This window comes from Sturnus vulgaris, chromosome 7, assembly GCF_052056855.1.
Source record: "Sturnus vulgaris isolate bStuVul1 chromosome 7, bStuVul1.hap1, whole genome shotgun sequence".
Lineage (NCBI taxonomy): Eukaryota > Metazoa > Chordata > Aves > Passeriformes > Sturnidae > Sturnus > Sturnus vulgaris.
The window spans coordinates 21,563,742-21,589,996 of NC_142249.1; the positions used below are offsets into that span (position 1 = coordinate 21,563,742).

Below are 26,255 nucleotides of genomic sequence, written 5' to 3' on the forward strand. Positions count from 1 at the left end.
AAGCAGCTAAGAAACTGCTCACAGTATGAAAAAGTATTTGGGGTCTGTCTTTGACACAGGCTTTTGCCATAACTGATGATGAGAAATGTCCAGGTGTGGGGCAGAGAAAAGACAAATACTTAGGTGATAAAGATAAGACAGGACAACAGGTATTAGATAAGGCTCCCACTTGACCGAATTATTTGAGATATTATTATGATCAGAAGTCAGATACAACTACTGTTCCAAACACTGCTCAGGCAAACTACATTGCCAAAATTAATTACATAGCTGTTGAGACAGACTTCAGCTCGAGCCTGCTGATGATATGGGTAAGTTTGCATATGCTTGTAGACATCGCATATAAATGAAATCCCAGTAATATAGAAAGACTGGAGTGGTACAGAAGAGTTTTCTGCATCAACTGTACCTGATAACAAAGGCAAATTCTATCACCTGGAGTACAGTGCATATAACAGTTTCTACAAGTGTATAATCTACAGTTAATCTGCAATTTTTGTCCTAAATATGAATTTAAAAAGCCAAGTATGAATCATATGCAGGCAGATTAAATGACTCATTGCTGCAATGGATTTAACCACAAGTGCTGATCCTGCCTGCCATTAACATGTCTGGCATTCCCTCTTGGACCTATTCCTCTGGAAGGGGGCACTTTCACAGATCTGTACTAGAGAGAGAGAAGCTAAAAAGTTAAATGAGACTTAAAGAATTTTTTTAAAAAGTGCTATTTTGTCACACAAAGAATAAAATTCCAGGAATTTATTGCTATATGTATGCTTAATCCATTAATTCATCTTACAGTAGTCATGAAGTGCCAAATTGTGTGCTACATTTAACATTCCATGTATTCCCTTCCAAATGCCGTTTTACAGTGGGCGTATGAAACAACGCAGCAGTGGTCACGAAACATGGCTTGAGCATCTCTCCAGAGCTTAAAGACAAAGATTGTGTACAAGCTGAAGAACAACATGTCAGTTAACAGGCCACTCAGCAATTTTAACAGAAATATCTTTAGGTGGAAGTTTTGCAGCGTTAAAATTCACAACTCAGACTAAACATTCTCATCCCCACTGTAGGAACAAGATACTTGCAAAGAACAAGAACTATGGTACGTAAATGTCACACGCAAGACCCGCTTCATTTCTATCAGAAGCAAAAACTGCTAATTATAAGCAAGGACAAGCCTAGCAGGGTAAGGCTGTCAGCCTATATTAAAAACATACCTCAGAGTTTGGCAGTGGAACTCTATTTACCACCTGGACTTTTTTTTGGTAACGTACAAGTTCTTCCTCCCCCCCACACTTTATAAATCCCCTTTTATTTTTATTATACCTCCGTATTATTTACAGGACTTCTAAAGAATAAGTACAAACTAGTATGAAATTAATGATAGCTTGCTTTTCAAATATGTATCCCATGGCTAAATAAATACCAAGCCAATCCAACAGAGTGATCTGGAGTTACGATTCAGAAGCTTGTGTATCTGTGATTCCAGTTGTTTTCTCATTAGCTGCAGGGGATTCATTTGATCTGTCAACAATAGTTGCCCTGGAAGTTGGAGTTGCGCTATCCAAGGTGAGTGCAGAGGTCTCCTCTACATTTTCAGTAGTGCCAGGGTTGATGGAAAAGCTTCCAGCTTGAGTAATAGAGGGAAGCAAATCTGTAGGCACTGTAGATGCCTCTGTGACCAAAGGAAGCATAGGAACACACTTGGGTGGCATTGATAGAGGCGTTATTCCCATTAGATGCAGAGGCGGCAAGGGGGGAAGGGGTTGCAAACCTAAAGAGAAAAAGGGGAAAAAAAAGGCAGTGAGCTGCTGCACACCACAGCCAGCTCAAATGGCGTTTGTGCAGCACTGACTCAGCAGGCTCATTTCAAGCCTGATACTTTTCAGATTTCAGAATTGAAGAATCAGAGTAAATTCAAGGTTGCTTGTACCTCCTCAGAGGACTAGGTATTTAATGCATTAACACTGGTGAGTAGGTTTTTCTGGCCTTCACTGAAACTGCCAGAAACAAGAAGTTAACAAAAACCATATTCCATATAAGCTTCCAATATATTTTTTGCTTACTCCATGTGCACCTTCAGCAGTTTTGCTGAATTCAAAACTAAATCTAATATTAGTTAATAATTCTGGCATTCAGTTCAGGGAGCTCAAATCTCCTCATCTACCTTACAAGGAAACGCTTCATATTTTCTTTTACTCGTAAATAATATACTTTCACTTTTGGCACAATCTCTTCTGAAATATAAATCAGGTAATACAAAATGAAACATTTAAACAGAGATACAGGTTTAGAATTAGTTTATCTAAAGACATATTCCTTGTGTACCTGATCTGGGCACTACCATCCACTCCCATCTCAGGCAAACATTAATTTATCCCCTTCAGGACTCCCCCAGAGAGGTCTAAATTAGAGTGTCAAGATTAATTCTAATTAAAGAGTTTCAGTTTGCAGAAGCACATACCAGGCTGTATGATTTCTGGAACAATCTGTGGTGCAGGTAAATTAAGTTTGGACAGATCAGTCAGGTTAGGAAGCCCTGCTGGTAATGGCATCAGACCTAAGAGAAGAGTGGAACAGTTACAGCTGAAAACTTCAAATTGTCTTGTTTTCTAACTCTTTCTTAGATCTTTTTGATTATTTAAAACATGCTTTATATCTTGATCATAATTTTTACATGGAAGTATGCAAATTCACCTGAATTTCAGCTTTTAAGTTGCAGAGTGAGAACAGATACCTACTGCAGGAACTCTAGACTAACAAATACCTAATCCCAAACCTTTCAGATTTTTCTGAGGAAAGCAGAATCTTATTTCAGAATTACAAGGTTTGCATTCCAAGTTCAGCTTTCAACAAAGGTAGTTGTTTCACCACAGCACTATACCAGAAGTTCTCCATTCCCAATTTCAGTGGCAAACAATAATAATATGATTAAACACACAGTATTCCCTGATCCCTAATATTGATCACTCCATTATTTGTCCTTTCTACTTAGTTCATGACTAGAGTTAATCACAAAAATGTGTATCAAAAGGCAAAGGAACATTCGAAGTCAGAAAGGACCGAAAGTAGAAGAGAAAGATACAATGAATGCAACAGATGGCCTTCCATCACTGTGCTTGCTATGGAACATTCTCCTGGTCCTGAATTTTCCACTTCAGAAGAGTTTCATTTCTGGGACAAGGGCTCTATTCGTACTTTGTGTTTAGTTCAGAACAGGCTAATTCAGAAATAAACTGTTGATATTACAGTATGAAGATAGAGAGGAGAAAAGTCTTAAAGCAAGGCCACTGTATAGAGATTTTTGATTAAAACGCAGCCATCTTTACCTACCCATGAATTCATTTGCTATGAAGGCTGACAATAATCTGTCTCAAAGAGCTTTCACGTCAGCTATATGCAAATTTGGTTTGAATTTTTTTTTAAATCTGAAACAAGCTGAACTTCATACAAATTCACTCAAATTTTAAACCTCCAGTATATTTAGTAAGAACTATTTCACTAGTACTTCCATGCAAATTGCAAGAAATAGTCCAATTTTCCTTTTAAAAAAGCAGTGATACTACTCAGAGAAAAAGATGAATGGAAAACTTGGATTTGCAGAGTTTAGGGAAGGGGTGGATTAGGTGACGGGGGAAGAAAAGGACAATAATCTTTTTCTGCCCAGTGAAAATAGAGAACTACTAACAAACTCAGTCTGTGAGTTCTCTGCCCTTGTTTGCATGTACTGAGCTCTACTGCCCATATTTTGTGTTAGAGGCTGTACCTCCAAGGATTATGTAATGGACACAGCTTTATGTACTTGTCTCATAACAAACAAAACATAAAATACAACTCCTTCAGTGCTTTGGAAGGAACAATTGAGTCCTGTACCAGCACAGCAATGCCACAGCAAAATCCTGTAGAATCCTTATTTTACCCCTTGGGAATACTTCTGGAATAGTAGTGTTTGAAATGTTCATTATTATTAGGAAACAATCACACTGTAGAAAGACACTTACTTGTATTATATCAGTTTAAATTCCTATATAATTCAGAAAGTGCAACATAAATTCTATATTGCTAACCCTGTATTTATACTAGGAATAGTGATCAAGCTGAGTATTTAAGAATGGGTTTCCAAAAATGTTGCAAATAACAAAGTAAAACATTCCTGAGAAATCCTGAATACTGCATCTGCTGTGCAGGGATCTCTAAAACATAAACTTGGTAACTCGTTGCCATGTCACTCCTCTGTGCTACAGACACGCTGTGAACATACTCGAAGAAAAATAATTTTTCACACTGTAGAGGCTGTACAGAGAGATCTTACATGAAATGCATAAATTGTATGAAGTTATACCTTCCCCAAAAAGCAGTTGAAAAGACAGCTCTCTTCCCTTGCTCCCATAAGATTTTTGTTTCAGAAATGTCTTAAGAAATTTTACCTACTCACCTGGTAATGTAGTTGCTGGGTTAACTGGTGGCACAGAGGGAAGGGACTGACTGACTTGTGGTGGTAACAATGGAACTGTTGGAACACCTGGTGGGGTACACAGGGAAACAACATTGATTTTAAACATACAACACCTCATCTTCTTTCCCTTAGGAGTACAAATAAATAATTGCTTACATGAGAATTACTATCTGTCTTAACATTAAAATGCTGATAAGAAAAATAGTAGTCTAAGTAATACACATGGTATTTTTAATAGAAGTTGTTTGCAAATATTTTGTGAACAAGTAAGGCACAAATCCAGTACATTAACCTTATTTGTTGAGAAAAATTTAAGGGAAAGTTTTATTCTCTCTTCTGCCTTCTATTCAATTAATAAGAAACATCTAAGAGAACAAAAAAGTCAGAAAAGCCATGCATTTCAGGTCAGTTCCTTGCAATACCAACCTGTGCTGAGAACATTACTGACAGTAGTGGAAGGTGAGCTAATAGAAAGTCCTGAAAGACTCTGCTCAAGGCCTGCTGACCCAGGAGGGAGGGTGGCTGAGGGATTAACTGATGATAGCTGAACCTTATTGAAAGAGAAAAGAAAGATGCATCATTAGCGTTTGTTTCTACATGAACGAAGAGAAGCAGAAAAGCAATAAACATCATCATCCATTTTTACCAAGCTGAAGGAGAGGGACCACAACTTACCTCTGTGAAACCATCTTTGAGGGGACTGAGAGATGCACTAGGCAACTGTCCTGGGAGAGAAATTTTCTTTCCCTCTTCAAATGGACGAGTAGGTATCCTATGCAAATATCCATAACCTATGCCACATCCTAGGCTTTTAAAATATGAAGATTTTTCAGTCAGGTAAATGTCTTTACAACTAAAAACTATAGCAAGCAATGCATGAACAACTCAAGACACCAACAAGTTTCAAGGTAAATGCTGTACAACCTTCCCCTCCTGCCCCCACGTTGCTTCCCTTTCTATGACAAATAATCAATACAAAACAATTATAAGAAAAAAACCACTTCTGTTCTGTGATGTAACAACACTCTTTCCCTGTCTTTGCAGAAAACTTAAACCCAGAAGTTTTCAGGCTAGTGGTATAACAAAGTTGCTCCATTCCCCTGTAACACATTGTCTCCTTACCTGCCTTCTCCACCCCAGGCAGAATTTGGAGTAATCACCACTTCCCGACAATTATCTGTGTCTGTGTTGTACACATAAAGTTTTAATGGCTTTGCTTCATGTGTTTCAATAAGGGAAAAGAGATCTTCAGACTGCAAAAAGATAAGAATTAGTAAGGGCTTTCTTGTCCTTACTTTATCATTTGGCATTAGACCGATCATCTTAGTCCTAACTGTCTGTATGGCCTCTGGTAACAGCCACATGCTGCAGTTGTTGCAGTGCTGCTGTTTTATCACAAGGCCAACTTTAAAATATGTCTTGCTACACAACTCAGAAGACATGGCACAACCCAGATTTCAAATCTACTATTCAAAATACTGACTTTAGAGTACAAAACCTGTATCTGACTTCATGAAGACATTTAAGAGCAGTTCTTATTTCCAGGATTGCCTTTAAGAAGAGGCATCATGCCAGAGCTCCTTTCTCTTTGCATTTGATTTCCATTCACACTGAACAGAGACAGGGATGTTTCAAACTGCCCTGGTACAATTGAGTCTTTTGTTATTAAAAAATAGACCTTATTTTTATATACTTACCTCATTCATGACAGTATCTGCTCCAATTATATAGTCACTATGAGGTCTAAGTCCAGCTAATGCAGCAGGAGAATTTGGTTCCACTTCCTAGTTTTAAGATGAAAAGTTACAAAACACTATGTAACTGTCAGACAGATATGCACCTTCACACAAGCTCTGAGTCAGACAAACTGGTCACGTTTTCAACACAGTGATGAACTAATGAAACAGTGGCTCTATGGCAGTCCCTTTCCATATGGTTCTGGCTCTCTGAGTATTGTACAAACCCATTCATTTAAATACAAGACTTGACAATATACTCACAAATATACATTTGTAGTTCAAAAGTCTTCCCAAACACAAAATCAATCAAAGCCAGTTTGATCAATGAGACCAGTCTGATCTCATGACTTGTTAGCTATATCCCATGCCTTGTTAGCTATATCCCATGCCTTGTTAGCTATATCCCATGCAAGTTATTTCCAAGAGAAAGACAGAAACAGCAGTAATGAGAATACTTCCAAGTCCATACGTACCAAGACGTGCCAGACATTTTCATTGGCCCCATCAAAGCTGCAGAAGCGAATGCTCACTCCCAGCAGGCCCTGCCCACCCCACATGTTGCTGGGGGTTACTGATGTTTCTCTCAGTTCCAGTGTTTTGCTACTGTACACAAGCATTTTTACAGGTTTTTCAACATTTGCTTTCAGTAGGTCCTTGAGAGTGTCATTGTCTTTATTCTGTGAAAGTTTAAACAAGAGCTTGGGTCAGTGTTTGACAGAACAAACATTCAGTTCTACAGCAACACTTCTGTTTCACAGATGCTACACTGTGCATTACTAGAACAAGCATAACAGCTGCTTTGCAACAAGTTTCCAGTCCCTTCACAAGTGTAGAATACAACTCTGGAAAAACTGCAGGACTTCACAGTAAACGGTTATGCTTTCCAAAAATGAAACACTTCAGTTGGTTCAGAGGCTTTCTCGAATCCAGGCATAGGGGTGCAGAGCTTCCCACAGCTAGGTTTTCCCACTGCTATGATAGTCTGTTGTTTGAGGACAGCTCTGCTTGAAAGCTCCCCCCATGCCTCCTGCCCAGCCAACAGCTCTGACAGCAGCTTTTCACTCAACCTCTTTGGACTGTGTGAAGTTTGTGAGTTCTCATGGAAGCAGACAGAACTAGGGAGGCACCAGCATAAGCCATGAGTGATGGATCAGCAGGCAATTCTGACTTGGTGCAGATGTCTACAGAGAGCATGTCTGTCTTCTTCTCCAGCTAAACTCGATAGAACTGTTCCTACAGGGTGAAGGAAATCAATTCCTGATGCAGTCTGCCTTCCTCATTTTAAAGGAAGAAGAAATATTTTATATACATTTAAACAAATCCATTGGTTTACCTATAAATATCCGATTCTCATCACATTGTTTATATTAAAAGTTATAAAATAGCAACACACTTACCAATCTTGAACCATTAATGGACACGATAAAATCAAAGAATGGCTCCAATCCAGCTCTATGCCCCGGTGAGTTTTCTTGTACCTAACAAAGTTAAACAAGGATTTAGTAAAAGCGTTCCAATGCTGATTCACAGATTAGAATTATATTTCTACTTCTGCCAACTGTAGTTCTAGAAGCTACTAATGTTTGAATGTGTAATTTTAAAATATTCAAATATAATCATATAATCTATAGAACAAAAAAATCCCTCCCTTATAAAAAATAAAATAGATTTCAAAGGAATTAGTAATTTCTAAATAAAGGAACGACACAGCAGTAGCCAGCCACTCCCTGGGAAAAGCAGTGCTTAACAGTTGCATCAGATAAATTTTAAGTACTTGTTTCAAGAAAGGAGATTACAGTGAAAGTACAAGGTTAATGAATTCTGAAAAGGAAGGTTGGCTAAAAAGTACTATCTTTCCACAGTCATACCAACATTGGACCTTGCTTTTTATCTTATGCTTACTAAAGGAAGAGAGTCACATCTGTAAGCACAGTTTGTTATCTCATGATTAAACATCACCTGGTGACATTCTTGAGACAGGGAGGGCATCTGAACAACCAGTGATTTCATTAGCAGACCTTCAAGTTGCAGGAAAAGACATATGCAATTTTGCAGCCATGGCAGCTCAAATAATTCAACCACTCCACTAAGACAAGGCCTAAGTTTTGGATACACACTGCTCCCAGAAGCTAAAAGTATGCTTTTAATTCCAAATGGAGTAAGTGAGAGACATTTTGCCCATATTATTTTTTCACTACTGCTAGCATTGCTGACAATGAAAAGTAACTCAAATATGGCTGTCAGATTTTTCCTACAGCTTTTTTAGCAAAGACAATCTTTTTCTCTGTGGAAGCTGATTCACTTTACCCACTGGCTTTTTCTTTTATGTACTACAGTCATCTTCCAAAAAGATCTAAAAAATGTTACCCTTTACAGGGGGGTTCCTTACATTACATGCTATTCTACCTGACAGAAGTGGTAAAAATATATTCGATTGTTCAATATTGGTTTGATTCTGCAGAAATGGAGTTTTCTTAATATGACTTATCTAGAACAAAATATTCTAATATAGAATTTTAAAAGTGCTTGATTACTAATAAAACTGTTCTTAAATTTTATTTATCTCTGCCCAACATGTTCACAAAATCAGAGCTTGGAAAAAAAAAAATCAGATTACTTGTGGGTAACAGATGCCCAAATCTTAAACATTAGTCACGCAATCTAAGTCTGGAATTAGTAATTCCAGAGTCACATCACACACACACATTGATTGTCGTCCAAGATTTGTAAAGCAGTAAAAAAGTATGAAACCAACAATATCCCAAAGTAATAAGAATCACTGAGGCAACAATAACATCCCCAAAGTCCACATTTATAACTGCTAATGAGAACTTGAAGTGTGTCTGTAAAAGTGTCTCTTTGAGATGCCTGGATGTTCCTTGGAAACAATTTTCTACGGTTGAGGTACAGGTATTCTCCCTCTCCAAGTATTAAGTGCATGGAACCACACCTCTCAATCACCAAATATCCTGCAGTCCCTGTACCTAGATCCAAACTCCTGCCTCTGTGTTATTTATTCAGCCTCTCTGTTCAAGATGCCTCCCACCAAGAACAGCCAGAGATCAGACACCAAACTGCACAGGTAATAAGGTAAAAGTCCAAGCTAAGCTGCATGGGGCACACACCCTGGCTCCAGCTGCACTGAAACTCCTGGCACACTGTGGATTTGGCTTTGGCATTTGTGGACTGTTTCTAGAGCTCATTTAACTGTAGATATTCAAACTTGCAGTAATGTAGGGCTACCTGAGAACAGTTCCACAAACAGAAATTTTAGCTTAGGAGAAAAGCCAGAGAGGCTAAAACTCACTATATGAATTATTCTTCCCAAATGCAAGAAAGCATTTACTTTAGCACGTTGAATACTTGAGACCTCCCTGCCAAAGAGAAGTTAAATAGTTTTGTGAACAGAGAATTAAAAAACTCTGCTGTCCTATAGACATGATCCATAATGGTATTCTTAGACTTGCAGTTTCTCTTGTAATCAAGTAATTCAAAATATCCTCTCCTTTCCTGTGTTTGAGCAGTGAATGTAGCATGAGTTTACGCTGTTTGTTGTTCTTCCCTCAGTTTAGAGAAGTGACATGAAAATACTCTAATAGCCTCTTTCTCTTATTCCACCACCTATTGCATAGGTCATATAGGAAGTTACAGTTTGTGTTTTTAATGAACCTGACAGACAGGCTTTATACCAGAATTTACTCAGCAGATGGTTTCAGAACTTTCTGGGAAAACAGTTTTAAAGACATAACATGTGTTAGTTAAACCTCAGCATCAAAAATCAGTACATCCAGCAGAACATATCAGATTTCCGAGACTGCATGTCATGGCCTTGAAATTATGAAAGCCGAGACTTCACCTCATTCAGAGATTTTCCTCCATTTCTAAATTAAATTCTTCAAAATAAAAAACCAAACCATACCAAAATCACAATAACCCCTCCGCATCCTGACAATATCCTTCCCTAATGACCTCCAAGAGACTATATCCTGAACACTGTGAGCAAAGAGTGGCCAGTATTCAATAGAGCAACTTTTTGAAATAAGATGGAGAACATACAATAGATGAGAACTACGTACGTTCAGCATCCATCAATCTCAAGCTCACTGACCTCTGGGATGTATAAATAATTTACTCAGAATACTAAATCTGTGTTCTGCCCCAAACTGATGGACTGAGGAGTTTCCAAGTTCCAAATGATTAGTCTGCAGAAAGTATCTTCAGACGTTGAAATCACAATCCTGAACATCTCTGCATAGTTTGTTTCTAAGTGGGCATGTAAAATCTACCAGGAAGCTGTAGCTAAAAGAAACCAAGCCCTTACAGTTGTGTCAATCACACCTCAGAAGCAGGTATGTGCATCCCTTCCGTCATCCTGCCATGCACAGGTTGTCACAAAGTTTCCTATTTCCCTGGCCTACCTTCACTGATACAAAACGTGTTTACACCTGGCAGTCCCAGAAATGCCATCCAGAAATTCCGAGTCCATTCCAAATGAAAAGTCTCCTCCTTAAGGAATTGATATCCTCAGCCCTGCACAACAATCGCACTGCCCCATACAGGTTTTGCCACACCATCTCACTTTCAGTCACTACCTGCCCAATTCATTACCACCACACCGTGCCAAATGCACAATACAGCTCTCTGCTCCAAGCTCTGTAGCCTTGATTCTCTTCAAGAAGCTACAGCAACAATGGATAACCAGGGACCTTAGAAAATACAAGGACACAAATTATTCCACCACTGTTAAGGATGGAAATAATAAAGATTTCATGGATATGTTCATCAACTCTGTGTCTCCTAAGCAATTTGGCTTTATGCAGCTCTGCTGGGTGCCCCAAGTATTTAGTAGCTTGCCTTTGTAATTGAATAATTGCTGAGGAATAACCAAGTAATATCATTTACAGCAGATGCTACTGCAGGCAAGAGACCATCCCCAGCAGCTTGAGAAGCCTGATTCTCTCAAAGCCAGCTGTTATTTCAGAAATACGAGTCACAGACTCACATGGGCAAATGCCATGACTTTCTAACAGTAGAGACAAACGGTGGCACAGGAAATGCAGAGAAGCTGTGGCAATGCAATGCCAGAGCTTTTTAAGAGCAAATGAAGAAAACCTCTATCAAATGCTGAATATCAGAGGGCAGAAAAGGGCCTCACACAGTGCTCCAGGGTTTCAGTTTCTCACCAAGATGACAGCAGGACTGCTGAGTACATAGATTATACACTGATTTCACTTTTAATTCACTGTCAAGAATTAAACAGGAAAAAGATTTCAAGATCAATACACCAATTTTAATTTGCAGTACTGAAAAGACTTTCCTGATAAACACACGAAGTTTTTCTTTGTTGAACACTGCTCCCAACGCTATTATTCTATGCCCACACAGTATACATTGCACATTACACATTTTAAGAAGTCTGCTCAGCAGCACAAATTGAAGCCCCAAGAGAGCAGTGTAACTGCAAATGAAATTAGGCACTGAAATGTGGCTTTTTCTGAGGCAGATGAAGGCTCTGACCATTCTGAAAGTCAGCTACCTTATACTAGTTTTTAAACTTTCAGAAGCTTAGCCTCAAGCATTAAATACACAACTTCCAAGGGTTTCTTTTTTCCTTACATAAGAAACTCTTCCTGGTATTCTACTTTATCGGCAAAGAAATACTGAAAGGTTTTTTTGTAGTTCTTCTACCCACTCCATAACTGGCAGTAAAATTTCATTATGTATCATACATAAGCAATTCCTGTTAGATCTGACAGAATCTCTTGGATTTCTGTCAGTCATTTTAATACATTACGTTCTGTAACTGAATTGAATTTCTTGATGAAACAGTTTTCAAAAGAAAAAGCTTTATAAGTTTTTGGTAAGAAAACAGATTCCATCTAGCAGTTAACCTTTTATTTTAGCACAAAGAATTTAACTCAAGCTATTAAAATGTGAACCTCCCTTAAAAGATAAGTCATCACTTCATGGAACATGTTTGTATTACTACTACAACAAACTGAAGCACTCGAAGAGTGGGAAATCTAAACACTGCTGCTCAGTATCTTTTAGAGAGAACATCACTTAACATGGCAGCATACAAATTCCTCACAGATAAGAATTCTCATGTAGAATCTTACAACAATTTAGTTTGGAAAAGACCTCTGTGATCACCGAGTCCAACCACTAACCCAGCACTGTAAAGTTCACCATTAAATCTAACCCAAAGGCCATATCTATACATGTTCTGAACGTTTTCAGGGATGGTAATTAAACCACTTCCCTGGGCAGCCTATTCCAATACCTGACCATCCTTTTGATGAAGAAAGTTTTCCTCAAGTCCAGTCTGTAAATCTCTCCTGGTGCGACTTGAGGCTCTTTCCTGTTGCTCTGTCACTTGTTACTTAAAAGAGGGTGACCCCCACGTTGCTACTCCCTCCTCTTGGGGAGTTGTAGAGAGCCACGAGGCCCCTCCCGAGCTCCTCTTCTCCAGGCTAAACACCCCCAGCCCACTCAGCTGCTCCTCCCAGGAGTTGTGCTCCAGAGCTTCTCTGGACCTGTTCCAGCACCTCAATGTCTTGTTCGGTGGGGCCCAGAACTGGACACAGCACTTGAGGTGTGACCTCACCAGTGCCAAGCACAGGACAATCACTGCCCTGGCCCTGTTGGCCACATTATTCCTGATACAGGCCAGGATGCCACTGGCCTTGGCCACCTGGGCACACCGGTTCATGTTCAACTGCTCTCAACCAGCATTCCTAGACCTTTTCCACTGGGCCACTTTCCAGTCACTCTGTCCCCAGCCATGGGGATGTTGTGACATCATTTAGTAGCTGAATAAACTGTCAGGTCATTACATCAGCACGGGTAAACTGCAGCAGTTTCACACTGCTGAGCAAGAAAATTACTCAAAATTTTCCTTAATTTTGTTTTGAAGAGCAGAAACTAACACATTCTGAGCAATAAACAGCCAGCCAGTTGGTCTAATCAGCTACACACCTTATGTTAAAGGAAACTTGAAGAGAATTGCTTCAAATAAATGACTCATTACTAAGTCTACTTATTAAAGAGACTTGGGCAACAGAACACTTGGCAATTTTTTCTTCCTCTTACAAAAGAAAAAAAAAAAGCAAGCTACATTTTAACGTCTAGAACACCAACAACATAACCCAGAGCAACTTCTGCTGTCAAGTATGCATATGATGAAATTCTTTCCCTTTGACAGTGCTTCAGTCCTGGAGGGTTCCTAATTCCTGTTACAACTGCACTGCTGATAAAAGTCACAATGAAAGCAATATTGCAGAGAATATCACCAGAAGTAGCCAAAATAATTAAGTAATCTGAAAATCTTACATTGAAAATTAATGATGGTAGTGTTCACTTGCTGCATGTACTTCAGTCCCTGTTTGAAGTGAGTAGAGACTTTTTACTAGTTTTGTGGGGAGGCAGCATGTACAGTCTAAAAGTCTCACTCTAAAAAAATTGTAACTTGCAAGTCTCAGTCTGCTCATCCCTCTAGCAACTTGTACTTGGCTCCTGCGGTCACACCAAACAATGTAAACTCTTTGTTTCGTGGCCATTTAACACATATTTTTCATTTACCTGCCTTACCCAAACAAATTCTTCCAATAATGGAAATTTTTTTCTGACATTTCTATAATTTTCCCACATGCAATGAAATCTTTTAAACAATCACTTTACATTATTTACAGAAGTTGGTGTTATCAAAGAAATCTGATCTTACTCGAATTAGATCTGTAACACTGGAAGACTACTGCTGTTTTCCATCTACCACTCTCATTTACCTCATTAAAGTACTGAGCTCAGAAAGAAAACGAACTTTAGAGTAAATCAGAACTAAACAGCAGTTTTCCTTGACCCAAAGTTCTACTGAAGGTCAATCCATGCACTTGTGCAGAGCTCCTCTAACAGTGAGTCTGTAACAAACATACTACAGAATGGCAACTGGAAAATTAAACTTGGAAAAACAACAGAGGGAAATTCTAGTCACATTCATCAGTGCTACATGCATTTCAATAAAAAACATCCCAAATTATAACTGCTAGGCTGGGATCATGATGCAGTTTAAGATGCCTGTCCATTGTACAAAGAGTAATCACTCATTATTGTGACAGCTAAAGATATCAGTAAGAAGACAAGGCAGTGAAAAATAGCGATATCAGTATGTTTAAGACAGCAGGCAGGTCCTTTCCTGTGTTTAATATAAATAAGGATGTCCTCTTGGAAATCAACTTCTTTAATGTGCACGTCTCAATTACATTTACAAAGACTGGCAATCAAACACTGCCATTTTGGCTCATAGCAAAAACATTACAACAACAAAGTGCCAAAATGAAAACAAAAAGCTTCAGATCCAAGCAAGATTACAAGAAAAAATGAGTAGATTCTACTTCATGAAAGAGACTAATCTCAATTTATTAACATGCTTTAATCAAACAGCATGAACTCATAAATGTGATGTAACTGATATTCTAACTACAAAGTACATACTGGTTTACAAGTCTCCAAAGTAAAAAGTTTATGAAATTTACACTGTACTGTGCTTAAAAAAAAAGAAAAAAAGAGTCTGCCAGTTTTACCAACCTGCAGAATAGTTTTTGTGGGGGAAAAAGAGAAGACAGAATGTACTGGCATAAATTAGTAACACTGGACTCTTATGTGCCATTAATATTAAAGGGAAGAAAAAACCCACTGTGACTTTAGTCCATATATAAATTTTAACAGAATGTTTGGATTTGATCAGAACATAAGTATTTGTTTCTCAAAAGCAGAGAACTTATCCAAAAGGCTCCGATTCCAACAAACACCAGCCCAGCACGGTACCCAGAGTGAGGGCACTCGCACTCCTGCTACCCCGTGGTGTGGGCAGGCACTGACTCCAGCACAGTCCCCGTACTCCAGTGCCTCAGATTCCACAGCAGGACCTAGGAACCATTCTGCTCACTGAAAGCAAAAGGAAGGGTTTTCAAAAGGCTGCTCACAAAACCTCAAGAATGCAGCCTAAAAAAGCAATTTTTATTTCACATACAAACCCAAAGTTTTGTGGCCACAATGTGAACAAAACCAATGTGACTATGAAAAATAGTACTTTCACCGGAGTTGCAGCCCTCAGGTGTGCTGCCTGTCGTGCGAACACCTCGATCCGACAGCCCTGAACTACTGCGGAGGGGCAGCAGCTACGGTCCGGTCCAGTCCATGGTGCAGAGACCAGGACAAGCCGGGAGCACTGAGCGCAGCCCAGACCCCCGGGCTGGGTGTGGGCAGCGTGGAGGGGAGCTCGCCTCGCTCTCAAAGGCTGCCCAGACCCAGCATCGCCTCCCATGCGCCAGCCCGCCGGCCTGGTCGTACGGAGGCACAACCTGGCGGCACGACCCGGCCCTGGGAATTGTTTATTCTGGACCAATTCTTTCTCCAGACTTCCCAAGTCCGGGAGCGGCAGCGCGAGCCGCGGCGAAGCCTCGGCGACCCCGCCGCCCAAGCGCGTCCCCGGGGCCGAGCGCGGAGCGCAGCGGGGCCGCCCCGGGAGCCCCCGGGCCGCTCCACCTCGGCCCCACGGCCGGACAGACGCCGCGCCCACGGGCCGCCGGCGAACTGAGTGTCCGGGACGCCCGGCCGGACCGTGCCGCCCTTACCCGCAGGACGTGGTAGCCCTCGGTGCCGCCGCCGGGGATGTCGATGCTCTGCGAAGCGCCCATGGCCGCAAACGCGCCGCGACGGGGACGTGGCACCGCGCGCTGCCCCCGCCCGGCGCCAGGCGGGGCCCTACGGCGGCCGCGAGGGGCCACGGGCGCGCGCTCCTCTCTGGAGCCCTGTCGCCCCCTGGCGGCCGAGGACGGTGGCGCCGTGTGCGGGGCGTGGGCTCCCGACGGTGCTAGACAGGAAGAGTTAATCAATTATTAGTGTATGTTAGCTACATGAGTAAGGTACAGTAAGTGTGTGCACAGAACATAAAGGTGGCAGGTCACAACCTATGCTGCCTTCCCTACTGCCAAAGCGCTCTGGAGCTCCGAGAACCGCTCTCCCTGCGAGGCCGAGCCGGTCGAGGCTGCGGGGCGGCGCCGGGAGCGCCAGAGCCCATCTGGGCGCTGGAGCGGGCGGAGCAGTGCACCGGTACAGAGAAGCGAGAAATGCTGCCCAGGGGCCGAATTTCGGACTAACCCGACTCAGGGCATGCACCGCCAAGTTCAGCGCGATAACGGGGCCGGTCCTCGCTGCCGGCCTTGTCGCGACACGCAGCGGCACAGGCTTGTTCCGAGGGGAGAGCCGGGCTGCGCCCCACGCCCGGCAATGAGACCCTGCGGCGTGCCTCGGTGCGGCTGGAGAAGGCGGATGGCAGGTTATCAGGGAGCACTGCCAATGTCACATTCAGATCTTCCTTCTCCGAGAATTCTTTGTTCCTGGAAGGCTTTTTCACAGCCTGCCCGTGCAGATCAGTTCGTCCTGGTTCCGACCCCGCAGACCGCCGGAGAGCTGACCTCTTTAAGAATGCTGTCACCAGTCTTTTAGTGATGCAGAAACACTATTTATTGGTGAACTGCAACACAGTGTTAAAAGATTCTTAATGAAGCACGGAAAGGATATTCACATTAGCATACTTCACTTCTCTTGGACTCATTTCCCTCTGTATTATCATAGTGCTTCACTAATGCTTAGTATTAAAAGCCTCTGCGCACTGTGCTTAGGATTTACCCCAGTGCTGCCTGCAGAGGTGACCAACCCCTTTCCACCCTTGACCACCTCACTGTGCTCAGCTGTTTCCACTGGAGCAGGCAGACTGTTTCTCCAGGCACTCTCGTCAGGCATGGCCGGTTCTGGACTCCATCTGCACATCGGTTCAGGCGTGTTTGCCTCCCTATATTGTGTGTCTCCATCAGTACAAGAAGAAATCAACTCTAGGATATTCAGAGGCTGCAATGCAAAGTAAGAAGGCAAAACGAATTATACAGAAATAAACTGTACCTTTCAATAATTTCTGTGCTCTTAATAGAGTATAAGAAATTTGTTACCGTGAGCTGATTAAGTAAAAAAACGAAACCAGCTTTTAGGCAAATCTCATGCTTCCATGCGCATTCCATTTAGATTCAGGAGAGAAATCCCAGGCGTGTTTCTTTCTTTCTTGGTATCAGAGGTTCATATAGACAATAATATAGCACAATGTGATCCACAGACAGTAGCTGTGATTCACCACCCTTTATCCAAAGCTTCCTAAAAGATCTACAGCTGATGGAAAACTACCCTCTCTGGTCAAAGTCACATAAATTCCAGAGCATTTTTAGACCACATAGTAAATTTCAGTGACAATTCTGTTTCCTCAGAAATTATGAGGAAGTAAGTGGCTTTGGTGCCAATAAACATTTCATTAATGACAGGCATTTTCTCCTCAGTTTATGTTGGGTCAGATATAATAATTGTGCTTCACTGAAGACACGAAAGCCTCACTTCAGCATGTTGTACACCTCATCCTTAAAAAGCTATCTCTTGGCAGAGACAGCAAAATAGACACTGCAAAATACCTATTAGAAGCCCCTTCCCATGTCATTAAAAACTGTAAAGAAAATAAACTTTGACTTCTTTGGAAAAATAGAAAAACCTTTATAGTTCTGCTGAGCAACACCAGGACCAAAAAGAGTAACAGTGTTTTGCCATTGAAAAGTTGCCACTTTGATGAATATGCATTTGAAAATCTGTGATGTGAATACTAGCCTTTCACACACTTCCATCTGGCCTCTAAACATGTAAACATTCTTAAAACTGGGATTGGCCAAATTACACCGTGCTGATTTTATGAACCTGACTTGTAATTACACAGTTCCCAGTAAGTAGCAAAGCCAAACCCACCACATACAAACTTAAAGGTGAATAACAACCCTGTCTTTGGCAGTAACACTTCTAAGGCTGAATTCTGCTCCTGTGACCATTGAGAGGTGTGTGAGGGGCTGAGGAAGAGCACTATGGCAATTTGCAGCAGCTATTGCATCCAACTGTTTGTGAAAGGAAATACAAATTGTATCAGCTCTGACTGCAATTGCAAGAGTGAAGTGTTATCAGAGGAGGAATGCCCTTCACATTTCCAAAAGATGCTAGTGGTGAAACAAGGCAACAGATTTTGCAGCTCCTTGAGTCTGATATTACACCCTCTGACACCCACTCAGTACCATTGCACCAGTAGTGAGTTTGTCTTATTTTCACAGCAACAAAAAAATTCTATTTTCCTCTTCCTCAGGAAATCTGTAGAAGTTTAATGCCTGCATGTGATGAACTCAAAAATAGGCAGCTATGTTTTGTTTTGACCATCCACTAAGAAAAAATTGACTCTATCCCAGCCAAACCAGGACAATTGCTCAAGTCAACCCTTCAGAGAAATCTGAACCTGGCCTCTCACTGGAGACATAAACTACATACATCACTGCAAGACCTGAAATACTTTTCCTTATGAACTTTTGCCTTACCACAGCATCTCACCTTTCCATTAAAGTGCTGTCACCCTTTCTGGGATAGTTCCACCTCAGCAAAGAAAGATGCTGCCTGCAGCTGTCCATCAATTCCTATTAAGGGCTGAGCTGAAACACACAGGTTTATTTGAAGAAATACCTTTGAATTTTATCCAATGTTCTATGGCAAAAAAATAGTCTGTAAAAAAACCAAACAAACTTTAGAACCCTCTTAGATAAAAAGACAAATCTTATCTAAGAAATAGGGAACAAGATTGCCGGAAAGTATCACTTAAGACCTAATGACAACAAACCCCATTTGCAAAAATTCACTAACAAATATAACCTACCTGTTCTTTTACATTTTTAGCTCAGCAGCTGCATTTCAAAAGTAATTAAAGTTAATGAGCTGTGCTTTATGGTAGAATCATGAAAACTTAATTGGAATAATTAGTTGTGAGATAGCAAGTGCATCTTCCTGGCTAACAACATGTCATCATTTGATAAGAATAATAATGAATTTAATAAATAAAGCAGGACCCTTCTAATATGTTAATAAAATAATGAAGTAGAAGGCACACATGTGCAAATTATGAATTATTAGTTTGGAGACTGCACACAGCACAATTGTCTGAGGAAGATGGATGGGGAAGTGGCCTTCTTGAAACTGTCAGCTACAGCTGCTGGCTAAAATCCAGTTTGCAATAGATGAAGCAGCCACGTTGACCTTTGCAGAGGATGTGCTGCAAATTCTTCCAGCGGGGCCAGCATCCTTCTGCAGAGCAGGATATGCAGTGGATGAAGAAAAGCAACTGCGCTTCTTTTCCTCTCCTTTAGCCCTTCTGTATTGTTGGTGCTGGGCAAACAGGAATGAAACCCAGGCATGTGTGGCAGGAAGGGAGCTACAGTGAACAAATCAGTTGATTTGACCCAAATCACTTAGAGGCTAAGACAAGCAGAAAATTATGATTTATTGCAGAAACGGTCTTAAGCTCAAACATAGACATGCACACCACAACAAAAGCTTCTGAGGCATTATTAAGAATCAGTAAATAGAATAATTTTAATTAATGGGTGCATTTAAAATTAAATTAAGCGAATAATGCCAGATTTGTGGGAAGGCTTACTGTAATAAAAGGGATTGTCCCAGTAAGCAAACACTGAAGGAAGGCTACAGTTTCAGGTGGAAACAGAGCAGCAGTGTACAGTGACTAAGAAGATGGTCATAATGTAGCTTTTAGTTTTATCCCCTAATCAATGTATGACCTCATTCATTTCTGCTCTTAATGTATTGCCCAATATGAGGAACTGCAGTTCAGAATATCTGCTTGTTGACTTCAGTCCCAGCAGAGCAAGACTGGGCTTGCTAGGAGCCATAAAGAGTTTGATGTATGTCTAAGATCAACTCATATGTTAGCAGTGCCCAAGGAGATTTTTTTCTCCTTTGCAAGCACAGGGAACAACCTACTGCTACTTGGAAGGCATCCACCTGGCTGTGCATCCACAGTACTTAGAATTTCACATTAACAGAAGGCCCAAAGTACAAACCCTTCAGTTCTACAAAATACAAAAATGTAGCTCTAGCTCACAGAAATAGCAGGTAAAAGCCTGCTGACACAGGGAAGCCATACACCCATCCACTGGCTGCAGGAGTACTCACAAACACTCCCCATAGTCTTAGACAATGGAGACCAGGAGCAGTAGGTACTTTGGAACTGAGGCAATCTGAGAAGAAATAAGTAAGGTAGAAATGGTAAGCATACCTGCAAATGTCAGGGCGTGTGAGACTGAACCTGTTCTTGACCTGCTACTGGAAACAGCTGTGAAAAGATCAGACCATGTGTGAATGTAAAGAGAAATTAACAGTGAAGCACTTTGAATGGAAGCCAAGCATTAGTGAGTCTCTGACCAAACAAGCCCCTGAAACTCTGCTCTGCAGGTTATGGTTAAATACTAGGGTCTGATGCTCTAAAGTTAATTAAGTACAGAAATAATGTGGGGCTTTTGTAAAGCTGGTTTCATGGTCATTAGTTGCTACGCAGCTGAACAGGGAATGAAATGCAAAGGAGGAAGGCACTAGCTGGACAAATTACTCTTAGGCAGTTTTCCAGGTGAGAATGCTGCAGGGATGGTTCTCCCCGGTGCTCCACAAGACACAAAAGACCATGCCAAACTCAAAGAGCCTAGTCTTGACCACATGACTTTTTTTACCACTCTAAATATCTATCAATTTCCATTGCATTATGGCTGACGTACACTAATGCACAAGGGAGGGGAAGCAGTTTCCCTGAGACAATTAGGAGTGACTCCAGCAAGGAAGGAGCTGGAGCTCATAAGGCTTCAGTTCAAAACTCTAAATTGGTGCTATTGCAACATGCAGCAATCTTCTGTTTCTTCAGTGGGAGGGAAGGGCCACAATATCTCAGGATCAGCCCGAGCACACTGCATCTCCACAAGGGGAGTGCTCTGTGGCAGATAGCTGCCAGAATTGCTCTCTGCTTTTTCCCCAGAGCTGCCAGCATGGGCATGTGTTACAGCTGTAGTCAGTGTTGTCATGCTCTGGTTATTATCAGGACCAGTTCCTCTGGCTGCTGTAATTTGCACCGAGGACTGCAGATGCCATCAACGGATCAGAGAATTGTAAAGGTAATCTATAGCTCTCTTTCCCAAGTCAGTTGAGACCAGAAACAAGGCTTTTGTTTCAGAAACCAGAAACTCAGCAAAACTAATTTGTAGAGGTTCTATTAATAGGACACAGGAAATTACCAAAAGCCTTCATTGCTTAAACTCGTAAAAGTGATTGACTTGGCTGTAATACAGTTAAAATCTGTCTTCCCAAAGCTCCTGAAGACCCAGTAGCTCTGAGTTAGACACTGGTGAGTATTTCACACAGATCTCAGTGGCACAGCTTTGACTATTAAATATATTATAGCCACAGGTTTCTGACAGAATGGCTTATTATACAATTTTTACTTGCAACAAGGGTTTCATCTGAGACTGTAAGACTGATAAATCTCAAAAATAGATATCTTCTTCTCCTATAAAGCTTTGAAAATGTGTGGCTGAATATTGGAATGGGCTTAGTAAAATCAATGTCCCTCTCTTTCTTGCCTCCATAATTAATTTAAACTTGCAATCCTTACCCTAGCTTGTTGTCCCATTTCGTTTAGACATCAGCCACCAAATTCTGGCCTAAAGCATAGTGTCAAGAATTTTTACAAAGTGTATTATGAAGAGAGGATATAATAGAAGAGAATAACCTTTAAACAGATGTATTCACAGTAAAAGATGCACTGATGAATGGTTAAGAGAGGGCATAGAGCTTATGACAAATGTCAGAATGTTTCTAATATTCACTTCATTATTAACCAGGAAATAACACAGTGTACGTGAAATCACTGCTAAAAAAGAAAAGAAGCCTCTTTAAACTACATTGAGCTGAAAACAGGGTTCATTATAGAAACACAGATAGAATCTTAATTATAGAAGCAATTGCATAGACTAAGGTTCTGGCCACCCAATTTAGGAATCACAATGCAAGTATTTAAGAGGCTTAATGTGCCTGCTACTATTCAGCTGTAGATAGCAGCTGGCTTTGGGAGTACTGCAGCTAGGGATGTTGTGAAGAAGGGTTCATAATGAAGGATTAATTAAGTAATTTCCAACCAATTCATTACATGATACTTACATGCATTGTCAGTCATTTTTGACCCAAGTGGTTAGACTAAAATCTGGAGTTTTGGAAACTGCTTATACTAAGAGACTTTGTTGATAGTCAAGGATTTGCTGGTGCACTCCTTTTTATTTACCAAGGATGTGTTAAATCCTGTTTTCTTAAAAACAACAAATCAAATGAGAATTTTTTTTTGCTCTCAGAACCCATTCTGTAGTGTCTTGGGTGCTCAGTATTTGTATGTGATGTGTACTATTTCAGCTTTAGTTCTATAAAGCACTTTAAATTAGTTTATCGTGAATTAAGAAGTCAGCTCTACATTTTGCTTTACCTACAGTTTCTCTTGAGCCCTTTATCTAAAGTACAGATTGAAACATTAATGACAGATGTTGGTCCACGAAAAAATACCCAAAACAAAATTTTACTTTGAAGTTTCCCAATTCAAATTTTACAGTTTAAGATAAAAGAGCAGTAAGACAGGAAAGCAAATGTACACTTTTACAGTGTATCAAGCTGCCAGAGTCTGCTGAGGGATGTTTAGAACAGCTGTTGATGAAGACTCTTCTAGAAGAAATCAGTACTGGAGAAAGTCTGACACTTAAAACCCCCTGTATTTTAAAAGGCATCACATATTAAATCCTTTCGTGCCCTGTCCTGAGCAGGGTCCCATTTATTGAACCTGACACAAAGGTCCTTCTTGGAAAAAAGTCCAGACCTTTTCTATAGGCTTTACAGAGTTATTGCAAATGCACTGAACATTAAAAAGAGAAATTACACCTGGCCTGACAGATTTGACCAGGCAGAAATGCCAAATGCTATTCTTGAATATCAGGGATAAAAGAAATCCCTGTGATGGTTTCATCCACAGTAATTGATTTTATAGCTTTGGCCTTCATAGATTTGGTTGTCAGAGTACAGGAGCAGTTCTAAAAGCCAGAAGAAACAGAAACTGCCTTTGTACCAAGGCAGAGGCAGCAGAGAGTTGCCTCTCCCAGAAGCCCTGCCATTTTCTTCTGCATCCCTGAGTCCAGAACAGGGGCCTTCTGAAGCCAGGCAGTCTATAAACACTGTCTTGTGCTACACATGTGCTATTACTGGGCTACTACTCTTTTGGCTAACCTGTGACATGTGAATAGGGAGAAAGAGGAAGAAATACAAAGGTCCTTCTTTACAGAAAGAAGGAATGAAACAAATATAATCACAGAGAATTTGAGATAAACAAATACTGCACTCTTACTCTGACACAAGGATGATCTGACCCCATGGGCTATACACATTCACAATACTCCTCTTTCCTGCCCACAGAGTTCCAGCTGTCTGACAGCCCTCCTAAGTGCATTCATTAGTCACAGAAGGACACATTCCTCCATCTTCTGGACAGCTACAAACTAAGCACCATTAGCCTCTTTCCAGCCATGCTCGAAACAATACATTGCTACATCAGAGAAAGCTCAATCTGCTTTAGCCTCAGGAAAAGACCCTTTTAGTCTTTGTTTTATTTTTGAATTGTTTTCATCCTGACATGTAATATGAAAGGTTCCACAATTATGCATTTCTTAAGTTATTTTTAATCCTCCTTCCAGAAAAAAAAATCACAAAACCCCACAAAACCAACATTCAACTCCCTGTCCTTTATCTTTTCTTGTCCTGAGAAGTCTTGTGATTAATTTTCTGTCTCAATAGCTGATAACTTATTTTCCTTCAAGTCTTAAGGAGAAGGATTCTATCGTCTACAACAAGGAAATGTATTTTTTGAGCTTCTGGTGGTATTTATCACATCCCTGAGAAAGCAGAAGACCTCTCCTTGTGAACATTATTAATTTTTAGATTAGGTTTGGGAGCTTGAATACAATAAAACAAACTGGTAATGTAATATATGCCATGGGAATGGCAATCCTCAAATAATGGCATTAAAATACTAGGAAGAATACTACCAGGTAGAATTATTCTGTAGGTGGAGTTTTTTAAAGCCAAATGACTGTTCTCATAAGAAGCTCTTGCTGGAGGGAGCAAACAAAATTGATTTAGAAGAGAGAAAAATTCTAGGGTATAATCAGATCCTATAACCCTAGCCAGAAAGCAGTGTCAACCCGATGCAGCACCCTACCTTTCTCCAAAAGAAAAAAAATTGGAATTTCTGCTCTCTCTCATGTACTGATGAGAGTGGCTAGAAGCTGGAGCTTAGGTTAATCCTTCCTTTGCTGGCTACCTGAGTGCTCTTGGCACCACTTCCAAAGAGGAAATGCTAAAAGGCTTCCTGGGTGAATTCGCAAAACCAATGAGTTATAACACAAGAAAAAGTGCCAGAAGTCATTTTCACAGTTACTTAAATATGTTAAACTAAGTTAAAGAGCAGTTTATGACAAGAATCACTGTCCTTGGACAAGCATCTGTTTGACGTGGTTTCCATTTCGCTGCAGGCAGATGGAGCTCTCCCTGTTTTCTGCAGTGTCCCAAAGGCAGCAGCTGAGGATGTCACCCACATGTTGAGCTTAAAAATCAAATGAGCAGTTTGTCCTCTAAAATCACTGCACTGAAAGCTAAATGACACAGAACAACAATGCTTTTCCATACTGCTGACAAGAGTGATTCAATGGCCTTTACTAATGCCACCTGATCAGATTAATTTCTCAGCAAGCACAAAGTTTGGGAAACAAGAGCTGGTGGGCCCAGATAGATGTGCTGAATATCTTTTATTTATTTGGAGATGGGATTTGCAGGTGTCAGTGCAATTGACAGGACTGATGATGGAGTACCACTTGGAAAGACCCAGCCAGTTTCTGGAGCTGTCCCTTTATTCCTGCTGGTACTGACTTCTCTTCTAGCTGTTCTGGGTAGATCACTACTAGAGCCAAGGGATTTGAGTCCTGCAATACCTCCTTGAATATATGGACCAGCCTTTATGCTGTAACACACTGTAAAGAGTGTGGTGTTATTCACAAAAATGACTGAACCTTAACCATGAGGGCTTCCTTCCTTCTGACTTATGGGATAGTGTTAGAGTATGACCTTAGAGAGAAGTGATGTACAAGAGCATTTGAAGCTAGGACCTTCAAAGGTGTTTCTGGAAAATGCTTTATTTGTTTTCAGGGACAGACATCACTTACCAAGTATATTTCTTTGAGCATCTTTTCTTGATATGGTGTCAAATTCAATGAACTGTGGGATGTTACATGGAGCTTTTAACTTCCAACACAAACTTGGATGTTGTCCTAGGCCCAGACACTCCTGGAACAGGGATTTGGGCCAAGAATCTGCTAAGCAAAACAACATCAAGGATAGAAAGAGTTAAATGACTGAAGAAAATTGAGAACAGATGATAATTTGAAATTTTTTCCTACTTAAGTCAGCATGAAGGGGAAAAATTGTGGTCACCATAAAGAGACTAACAAACAGAAGCACAGAGGAAATTGCTGCAGCCAAGCAACGAGCAGAGGAAAGGCAGTTTACCCACTGGTTCTGATGGAAGCCACAGAACTGCTTAGAAAAGGAACATAAAAGTGCTGCAAGAGCCAGAAATTGCAGGCTAAGGCCCAGATCCAGCAGGAGCTGGAAGAGGCACAGGTTCACAGCCACAGGCAATTCTCAGATCCAGGTCTTGAGGTGAGACCTGTCCTCACCTATACATGTGTGCTCCGTTTTGCTCCTCTGCCCTTCTCTCCAACTGCTTCTTCCTACTGCTTCTCTTCAATCACTACTGAAAGCCTAGTGGGAAACAGAAAATCTACTGACTGAGGGCTACTGACAGAAGCTTTAGAGTTGCATTTTTTCATATTAGAATATCAAAGGCATTGGGTCTGTTTGCAGTATGTCTCCATTTTGTACAAGCTCATTTTGTCCTTTAAAATATACAGTGTAAGATTTGTAGGGGATTTCTAGCTCATCTCATTTTAATCTTGTTTTATCTCCTATTACCTCCCTGATAAATCTGGCTACTCCCTTTCGCTCAG

The 26,255-nt window shown here is 40.8% G+C and overlaps 1 protein-coding gene and 1 long non-coding RNA gene across 3 annotated transcripts; both read right to left on the reverse strand.

Annotated features, from left to right (window-relative positions):
- Positions 1–744: 744 nt before the first annotated feature.
- On the reverse strand, positions 745–15,998 carry GORASP2 (golgi reassembly stacking protein 2). The gene is made up of 10 exons (XM_014880159.2): positions 15,834–15,998; positions 7,599–7,679; positions 6,675–6,878; positions 6,160–6,246; positions 5,585–5,715; positions 5,138–5,270; positions 4,889–5,012; positions 4,442–4,528; positions 2,471–2,566; positions 745–1,780 (listed from the first exon to the last, which is right to left on the reverse strand). Exons 1-10 carry the CDS (start codon positions 15,894–15,896, stop codon positions 1,461–1,463), a joined length of 1,326 nt encoding a protein of 441 aa, XP_014735645.1. The 5' UTR covers positions 15,897–15,998; the 3' UTR covers positions 745–1,460.
- Positions 15,999–16,741: 743 nt separating this feature from the next.
- On the reverse strand, positions 16,742–25,555 carry LOC148223203 (uncharacterized). 2 transcript variants are annotated; one of them, XR_015804705.1, is made up of 4 exons: positions 25,413–25,555; positions 20,396–20,452; positions 18,664–18,761; positions 16,742–17,109 (listed from the first exon to the last, which is right to left on the reverse strand). It is a non-coding gene; the product is annotated as an uncharacterized LOC148223203 (long non-coding RNA). The 2 variants fall into 2 exon arrangements; XR_015804704.1 differs by having other exon boundaries at positions 18,664–20,452.
- Positions 25,556–26,255: the final 700 nt, after the last annotated feature.